We start from the raw sequence: 8854 nt of genomic DNA, 5'->3' as shown, positions 1-8854 counted from the left end.
GATAGTAGGAACCCACTGGATAGTAGGAACCCACTGGATGGTAGGAACCGACTGGGGAGTAGAAATCCACCTCAGGGTAGGAATCTACTGTCGGATAGGAACCGACCGGGGAGTAGAAACCGACTACAGAGTAACAGCTGGGGATAGGACCAAACAAAGTAAGGATCGACTTAGAGTTGATGCGGCACCAAACGGTTTCGCACGGTTTGCACCTCGTCCGACGGATACCGGCGAAGATTTCTGAGTGGGACAATGAGATAAACATTGTATTAGTAGGACCTTAAACTATTGATGCATTGATAAGATTTACTATCAAATCTCCACACTACATCGAAAACCACAATCGATGATTTGGTTGTTTGCAACTTCAACCCAGCAACATACGCCTTTCAAGTTCTATGCTGTGTAAGTGAATACTGAAATTGGAGAGGCTAATAACAAATTTTCCGATGTCTCACTCGCAATGCATGTCTTCGGCATGTTATCGCAAATAAACTTGAAGGGCAATTCACTGTCCTTGAGGAACGCGACTGCCAATTCGGACACATAAGGGCAGGGTACTGAAGTAATGTCGCTTCAGGCTCCAGGCCCCTCCCGGTGTTGCTAAGCACAAGAACTCGTCCTTGAGAGAGCAGATCAGCGTCACATGTTCCAATAGCACCTAAAATCAACTTACATTTAAGAGCTCTTTGGCGGGTTTCTCCTTTGAGTTTATTATGAAATTGCGGACTAACTCGGAAAGTGTAGATTCCGCCGGACTTTCCCCTGAGATCAACGTTGTCGAATCGCTGAGAGATATCGCGATAGATCCCACTCCCTCTACATCGGCTTTCGAAGCGGACAAGCTGCTCCCCACCAGCATGCTATCTCCAACGTTGGCTGATACATCGTGAGCAAGGCCCAACAGCAAAGGGTAATTCCTCCTACCTAGCTTGATATCCCCTTTCCAGTTCAGAAGGATATTACTGCAGTTAACTGAGCCATGGGATATCCCAAGCTCAGAATGAATAAATGCAAGGCCCCTCAAAGTCTCTCTACAGACGGTGGCTACATCTGCCTCACTGAAATCCACGATACCTGCGACGCACCCAAGGGAAACAGCCAGGTGTTCATACTCGTACACTAACCAAAGCGAACTGGAGTCAATGTAGAAATCCACCAATGATTCCAGATTTTCGTGGGCGGCCTTGCAGAATTTCCACGACTTCGCGATCTCGCGCTTCTTGATGAGGAATGTAGGGAGTCCCTGTACGTCGCCCAGAGCGATTACTCCAGCTCCAGCTTGATCGATATTGTACGTCTTATGGTACCCAATATTTGGAAGCTCTTCCTTTACCGTCGATAGAGGTGGGCCCTTTTTGTGCGGCCGAACAGGGACGCCGAACCGATACAAATTCTTGAGCTTTGGGGGGTTTGCGCCGTTGTCCGGCGGTCCTAGGTCCTCCTCGTTGATATCTTGCGGAACGGTGCTCTTGCTCCGAAAGTCTGATTCTGCCGGCAGGATAGTCAGTCTGTTGGATTCCTTCGACATGGACGTGGAATGACTTTCGAGCCGGAGGTGAATGTCTTTTAGGAGGAGCAATGATGCCAGGGCAAGAGAGGAAAAGATAGAAGGGAGGGGAACACAGCAAGAAGAAACTTGACTTATTTATCGCAATGGAACGCCTCGACACAGAGAGGAACCCAGCCCTATGTATTTCCTGGCTGGACCCGCTATCATTACCGTCACCTTTGTGTGCGGCAGACATTTCTCAGAGAAGGAGCGAGTAACCCTTTCCTTGACATTGATAATCGAGTAATGCACATGCAATCAGCAGTCAAGACCACCAGAACCCAAGACATATGCTAGCTGACTAAATTTGCGACCATTACTCTCCCTGGTAGAGGTTCCTACGCCGTAGTGGTTGGATTATACTATGATATCTGCGCACGTTGGTGAAAATACATCAAAGCGAGAATATTTTAATCCCAGCTCTGGGCTTTTTACATTATCTATTTAGCTTATATCAACTTATCTATAACTCATTTAGTTAGTGGAATGGGTTATCTGAGGGGTTCTTTTCACACCTCTTTATAACACAAGTATTTCACACATTAATATTCATAACTAGTCTACTGATATCGATATGAAAGAATTCGATCCCAGAATGTGTACATCAAATGAGTATATGAGATTATGTAAATCATTCATCAAAGTTTCAACTTCATTTTTTTAGACGAAGACTATATACAATATTGGAGGCCTTTGGACCCACTCTGATGCGACCCATTTCAGTGTCTGCAGATGATCAGCATACTTCTGAGCTAACCTTGTGTCAGCAGCTGCGATAGTGACGTGAAAGGTATTGGTTCAACTCAGCCTCTCGGTGGGCAACCGAAATACGCGACGTCCCTTTTAGGTGTCGCACATTGATATGGTGCGAATAAAGAGACAGGTCCCTCATAATATATAATGCACAGAAGGTATTACGAACCAAAACTATCAAAACTTCTACTTCACTCAAGAAAAACCGCGTTGACAGTTGCATACTGGAATCACGATGGCAGCAGACAAGAGGCTTGGGTCGCCAATAGAACTGCCTCTGCGAAGGGCAACTGCACCTCCCGAAGCCCCCCTTCCACCAATACCTTCACAGACAGACACCAGAAACTGTAATTTTATCAAATATGGCTCGCCATACGATCAGTTAGGTCGGGTCTTCATCGGGTTCAGTCGCTCCTGGAATGGAGTGGATGCAATTGAGTTCCAAGAGGGGTCAGCAGTGGGATTCGTCAACCATTGCGCGTTCGAATCAAAGGACCTCCCCTTGGAGCATATTGTCCGAGTATCGCACCCTAACATCCTGGACTTCAAGGAGATATTTCTCTGTAAAGGGAACATTTACTTCCTCTACTGGTCGTGGGGCGTTACGCTCAAGGAAATTAGACAGCTGTTCCCCGTGTTTCAGCTTAGCGAGGTGGAAGTCGCCATTGTTTGTCGATCGGTGGGTCACAGTCACGTATAATCTACTGGCGACTGATACTGATACTGATTAGGTGCTCCGAGCTCTGACATATCTGCACAAAGACTTAGATATCTGCTTTGGTGAGCTCTCAAGCACGAATGTCCTTATCACCAAAGAGGGTGAAGTGAAAATCGGTACGTCCACTACTTGGCTTGCGTGGCTCTTAGTCCATCGGGGTGAGAAATGGCTGATTGGTGCAGCCGGAATGGGCCAAAGTCTACTCAAGCGACCGAAGTCGAACTCCACTGGGAAAGCGAGAGATGTTCAAGCGGTTTGCTCTATTGCTCGCAAGCTCCTCCGTCTCGACGACGTCGCTAAAGTTCGTGGGACCATTGGACTCCTTGCTGAAGACTTTTCCGGCGCACCGCCGACCGCGACTGCAGACGATCTGCTCAAGGTACGTGCAACTTTTGATATGATCTTTCCGAGGCTTTAGTAACGATGAGATTTGCAGCATCCGTTTCTCCAGGTGGACGTAGTTCCGTGGTGCCTTGCACCCGTTCACATGCTCTACACAGTCGCGCGGGACAGGAAGCAAGAGCTAGGTGGGTCTTGATTGTGTCGGGTTGACGAAGAAAATCTGACACTATCCTGGTCTCAGGCTCTTACCTGTATCGTGAGGGTAGAAGGGGGCACAACACCGCGACGGTCATTTGGGCTCGCAGGTCACTGATACCTCTGTATGGTTTATCGATACTTGCATATTTATAAATATATGTTTACGATCTCCTTTCTTGCTTGAGAACGATAGCACAATATTCTCGTTCTAAGGGCTACTGTCATACAAGAACGGGCCATCGCCGTCCAAAGATCAAGTTTCGAGGCCACATAGTACTGCCACTGATCTGCTGCGCCATCAATGCCACAAAAGACGGAGCTTCCCCAGTCACCGTCTGAGGCAGACGCGTACACCCCTACATACCGAACCAATACAACAGGGTCTATTGAGACAAGATATGTCCAGATGCTTGTGGAATTGGATTGCATGCCATGGTATTACAATCTCCTGGCGGGTTTAGGCCACTGGCTCCTCTTGGCAGGATATCTGGTCATTCCCGGAACGTTTACTTCTCTTCAAAAATCGAAGGCTCTGGAGGACAGGCTCTACGACTCTGAGGCGGGAAAGACCGTACTCCATACGATCCAGAACCCGCCACTTGTCGGGATCGCTGTCGGCTTATTGGTTCTCGGCTCACTGTTATTGGGGTGGGCTTTCTGGGAAAACAGAAGTAATTACATATGGCTCATAGATCGCGTCTTTATGTGAGAGCCAATGACCGATATGTGTTGGAAGGATCGCTAATATCACACTATAGGCCAACATTCTTAAATGGTGTGGCAGGGCTGATGACCTGCATTGTTAATGTATATACTGCACGGGATGGAGATTGGTCTATCATGGCTCTCTTGACCATAATCACTACCGGCCTGGCCGTTTCAGTCTTCATGGGCTTGCTTGTGATCTACAAATTCGGGAAGCTCGTGAAAGTGAAACAGGAACATGAGCTTGAGAGAAATGCTTGTTTCTATAGGGTAACTCCGTGATTCACGCAGTTTATGTAGCTTGGGGGCTTTCTGTATTTGGAAGTGATGTGATTCAGGACAAGGAGCTACAGCCGGTTTATGCGCAATTTCGTCTCTTTCCTGGAGGCTAGACCTTCACCGAGAGCGGAGGACAAGAAGTGATTTTTGTTGATTTATGCAGCCGATGGCGTTGAAGCTTACTTTTTATCGGACGGTCTGTCAAATAGCCAAGGCAAATTGGGTTGTCTCTACTGTTTGTAGAAATTACTGTATCTGCATTTTACAAAGTGAAGGCACGACAGATAGGAGAAACGGCACAGTGGGCTCGCTGGCATGGAATGGCATAGAATTGATTTGCCTTTGGACTCGAATAGCGTAGAATGCATACAACCTTTCAAGCCACTGAAGAGGAACATAGCTCTAGATTGATTTCTTGTGAAGCAGAGAAATTGAATCTAGAGCGGTATCTATCTCTGGTTCGATCTGTTGACTCTCGAGTTTAGAGAGTGCGACAAATCCATCCTGGTCGCTTGAGTATTATAATAAATGAAGTCTAGGATTCCGGCTTACCTCGTGGTAGTTCTGCGGAAATGTTGATCGAATGACTCGCGTCCTGCCTCGATGCGAACGGATTATGGTAATATCTACCATAACGAGGCCAGCTTTTCGGGCAATTCGGGATAAGAGTTTCAGCATGGTGTAGGTAGATGACAGGAGGACTTTTCCACAAGTCAAGATTTAATGATAGATGCAATGTTCCAGCTTTGTATACGTGGTTATGCCTATTGGCTTTTAAATTCCCTTAGCCATCGAGCCGCTAAGGTCTGCGGTCCATGTATGGAGCGGGGTCGCGTGCATCATCAAATGGTTCCGCATGGCAACCTACCGGGCTGGAAGGCTTGATTGGTTTGGGCTTCTGGTGAAGCCGGACACACTATAAGAGCCTTGGATAGCCCAAATTAGCATTGTTACCACCCACTTCCAGGTAGTGATTTGACGATCTCTACGTCGCGGTGGCTGCGCGAGGTAACTGCTTAATGCCACCACAAATTTCACCCCCACATAGTGTTAGAGAATATGCCTATAGCGATAGAATATTTTGATCTCTTCTATGTCTTCGTGAGGGCATAAAGAATGAGTAGCAGGTGAGGGATTTCTCAATTGGCGCCAGAAACAGTAGGTCTGCGAGCCAGAAAAGATGCGCAGGTTGAAAGCCAGGAACTAAGATATATCGGCAAATATATTAAAGTCGCGTCACTTTGCTCAGCCAATGCATCATTAACGGCACACCTCTTCTTTCTATACCTGATTTATATATCGTACAGTTGGCAACCCAGAATTGAACCTTCCCGTCAACATGTTCCTGAAAGCCTGGAGCTTCATGCTCCTTACGATGACTCTAGCAATATCGTGGCCTCAAAGCACCAGAGGAATCGTTGCAAATCGCGGTGTCACTGGTGCCCCATATATCCAGCCAGATAGCACCTACGTGTTTGAAGCAGGAGCACCGGTCTCCCTTACTCGCCTGGTTCGGGTGCTACGATCTGCAAGTTTTGGCTCCAATAATACGACAGATGTCCCAGGTCTCTGGGGGCGCCGTTCCAATAACACCAAAGTCCACCCAGCATTGTCCTCGTCCGGCCCCGGTCCAACGATCCCGAGCTTAGTCACCATGCCACCAGCACAAATGACTGCTGCCAATACCGAAGGTACTACTTCAAAAAGGAAAACAACTGGAGGCCGCTACAGGAACGAGCACCATACCACGCACGCAAGTGGGCCTGCCACAGCGACTCCCAGTGGTAATGGGGCACAGCAGAATGGTCGAATGGGTACAGGTGCGGCCAGCATTGCTGGCATGGCTGCTGCGATAATTGTTCTTCACGCAAACCCCTAACTAGGCTCTCAGAGAACGACTCTGAACGGAGGGGAAAAGACGGAAGCTCATAAGGTGACTCTCGAAAGGGTTCTTTGTGGCATCGCTTCGGTGATTATGCATATTGGGCTTAGAAGACTAGGTACAGTACTGTTCTAAATCCATTTGCAGTTGACTTGCTCCCAAAGTCAGAGTTTGCCTCTATCATCCAAGTCAAACTACTCATAACGTCACATTTCTTGTCTGGGCAATGCAATTTGTGAGGCTCTTATGGGAACGATGGTCAAATATAGTGTAAAGAGAGCCCGATAATTCAATTGCAGACGATTGCTATACAATTTCAACGCTTAAACACTAGGTCGCTGTATTTTTCAGCTCATGTTCTGTAGCTTCGGAAGGTGATGAGTGACAACTAATCGTCCTACTAATAGCTTTCGACATAAATTATCTTTTCTTCCAAATAAATTTATAGGTGTAGAGCAAATGCCTTGGTTCAGCTTAGCTGATCTCTCTATTCTGGGCGTCGGTAGCTCTCGCGTCTAGTGTCGTGCCTGCAACGCACAAAATGCAGTATATCTTCAATGGAGTCCTTCGACTCCCGTATAGGGCGAGAAAGCTTAGGTGTCTAACAAACCGGCAGATTTCCTTGACTTTCAGTTTCCAAATGGCGACAATGCTTGTTGACTTCCTGAACAGATAATTTGCTTTTCCCACCAGTAATTTCCACCATGAACCGAAATGCGACAATACATTTGGACCTGTAGTGTAGCTGATAATTTTCTTCAGCCATTTAGAAGCTAACTATTCGCTCTTAGTTCCCACATGTTCTTCATTTCCCGCTTCCACCTTGTCCCTTCTCACTGCCTTATCCATCGCTTTCTCGAGTGCTTTGACAAATCCTTCCAACTTCTCCGGTAGAATCCCAACTTCAATCCCATTCACGGTGAGTACATACGTAGTATCACGTACGTGCGTCGAAAGATAACTAGTTATGTTGACTCTCCTCTGAATGTCAAGGTGTCTGATAGCCATTAAGGATTCAAATAAATCAACGACACACTATATAATCCATCAGTTATAATGCTATGCATTCGGGAGATTAAATTCTTACACTATAATCTTCCTCGTCCAGTGGTTCTAGCTCATCCTCAAGGCGGAAAACTTTGGGATTGCCGCTTTGTAGCTTGGGATCGCCTACCAGAAACTAAGGGATAATTTTAGACAATTTTAGTTGCAGTAGATTGATATGTACTTACTTACCTTTAGAGAAAGTTCAAAAGCCATAATACCCGTAGTATCATTAGAAGCTTTCGCAAACTCGAGGTGTAGTTCAAGGTTTTAATCTATCCGGAGCGGCTCACAACAAAGTCGGTTGAGAACTTAAATAATCGAAGATAGCAGAGATAGATCTACCTCCGTCGAAAGTATTCCGGATTTACGCCTGCTGTACCAAAATAGTATCGCAGCAGAAAGTAGGAATTCCTCACCATAGGCGGGTTGGTCCCCAAATAGTTTCGCAGTTAGCTCCATCATGACATGAAAACACGATACCCGTTACGGCAAAAATAATGACAGGTTAGTAAGCTGGTTTATCTTGCTTGGATGATGGACTGTTTACCTTCCGTTTACGGCAAAGCTGTATGTCTTGGCCTTCCAGAAATTTTCGCATCCTTGCGATCCCGTTTGGAGATGGCAGACTCACTTCCTCGAGATAATATGCCCGAAGCGGGAATAGTATATATAATGACTTATTCGAACAGGTCATGAGCTGAACGAAAGATTGAAGCTTCGCTATCAAGGCCTGTCAGATCGTATCCCCACAAGAATTTTCTCCTCAGGCAATTCGACATGGAGGGTAGCATCAATATGCATCTACCGGTAAGGGTGAAATTCGTTTAGCACAGATTAGCATGCGCTAAGCATCCATACGTCAGATCTTCGGTCCTAATAAGTACCCACAAAGCAAGGACAAAGAGGAGCAAGATTTAAAGCAGGCAGATATCGAGGTAAGATACGCCGCTGGGGCGAAAAAACAATCTGATGGCTCATGCAACTACTAGTTGGCCATGGATCTCCTACGCAAGGCTCGGATTTTCGAAAAACGTGGTCTTGCACAGAGACTGTGCATTGCAGTTTTTATGTCCGGAAATCCAGCTCGTACCTCGTGGATGGTTGAAGGCGAAAAAGAGGGGCTTACAATAAGTGAGCCTGTAGATAGGTGGTATCGGGTTTGCAAAAGTATGGCGAAAGAAGGGTATTTTAGGGCCATTCATTACCCAAATGCAGAGTGAGACGGGTTAACCCCTTTGGACCTGCAACTATTATAAACAGTCTATTCTGCCCAAACTTCATGAATTTCAAGTGCCAAGCTATAATGCGTTTTTGTTTTTGCGTGGTACCCAGAGATCAAAAGTCTTCGACTATGAACTCCTTTGATTGTCGGGGGGGG

General features: G+C 46.5%; 4 protein-coding genes across 4 annotated transcripts; 3 read left to right on the top strand and 1 right to left on the bottom strand.

Annotated features, from left to right (window-relative positions):
- Positions 1–667: 667 nt before the first annotated feature.
- On the bottom strand, positions 668–1531 carry BDV59DRAFT_196624 (uncharacterized protein; the record flags this gene model as incomplete). The annotated part of the gene is made up of 1 exon (XM_073692744.1): positions 668–1531. One exon carries the CDS (start codon positions 1529–1531, stop codon positions 668–670), a length of 864 nt encoding a protein of 287 aa, XP_073542973.1.
- Positions 1532–2540: 1009 nt separating this feature from the next.
- BDV59DRAFT_196623 (uncharacterized protein) lies at positions 2541–3561 on the top strand (the record flags this gene model as incomplete). Its single annotated transcript, XM_073692743.1, has 4 exons — positions 2541–2984; positions 3037–3139; positions 3206–3402; positions 3460–3561. The coding sequence occupies 4 exons, from the start codon at positions 2541–2543 to the stop codon at positions 3559–3561; spliced, it is 846 nt and encodes a 281-aa protein (XP_073542972.1).
- A 303-nt stretch (positions 3562–3864) lies between these two features.
- Positions 3865–4550, top strand: BDV59DRAFT_211419 (uncharacterized protein; the record flags this gene model as incomplete). Its single annotated transcript, XM_073695793.1, has 2 exons — positions 3865–4268; positions 4322–4550. The coding sequence occupies 2 exons, from the start codon at positions 3865–3867 to the stop codon at positions 4548–4550; spliced, it is 633 nt and encodes a 210-aa protein (XP_073542971.1).
- A 1336-nt stretch (positions 4551–5886) lies between these two features.
- On the top strand, positions 5887–6426 carry BDV59DRAFT_206269 (uncharacterized protein; the record flags this gene model as incomplete). The annotated part of the gene is made up of 1 exon (XM_073694771.1): positions 5887–6426. One exon carries the CDS (start codon positions 5887–5889, stop codon positions 6424–6426), a length of 540 nt encoding a protein of 179 aa, XP_073542970.1.
- Positions 6427–8854: the final 2428 nt, after the last annotated feature.

This window comes from Aspergillus ambiguus, assembly GCF_047715705.1.
Source record: "Aspergillus ambiguus strain CBS 117.58 unplaced genomic scaffold BDV59scaffold_60, whole genome shotgun sequence".
In the NCBI taxonomy this organism is placed as follows: Eukaryota; Fungi; Ascomycota; class Eurotiomycetes; order Eurotiales; family Aspergillaceae; genus Aspergillus; species Aspergillus ambiguus.
The sequence above is the reverse complement of the archived record's forward strand: the minus strand, read 5'-3'. Positions and strand labels throughout refer to the sequence as shown.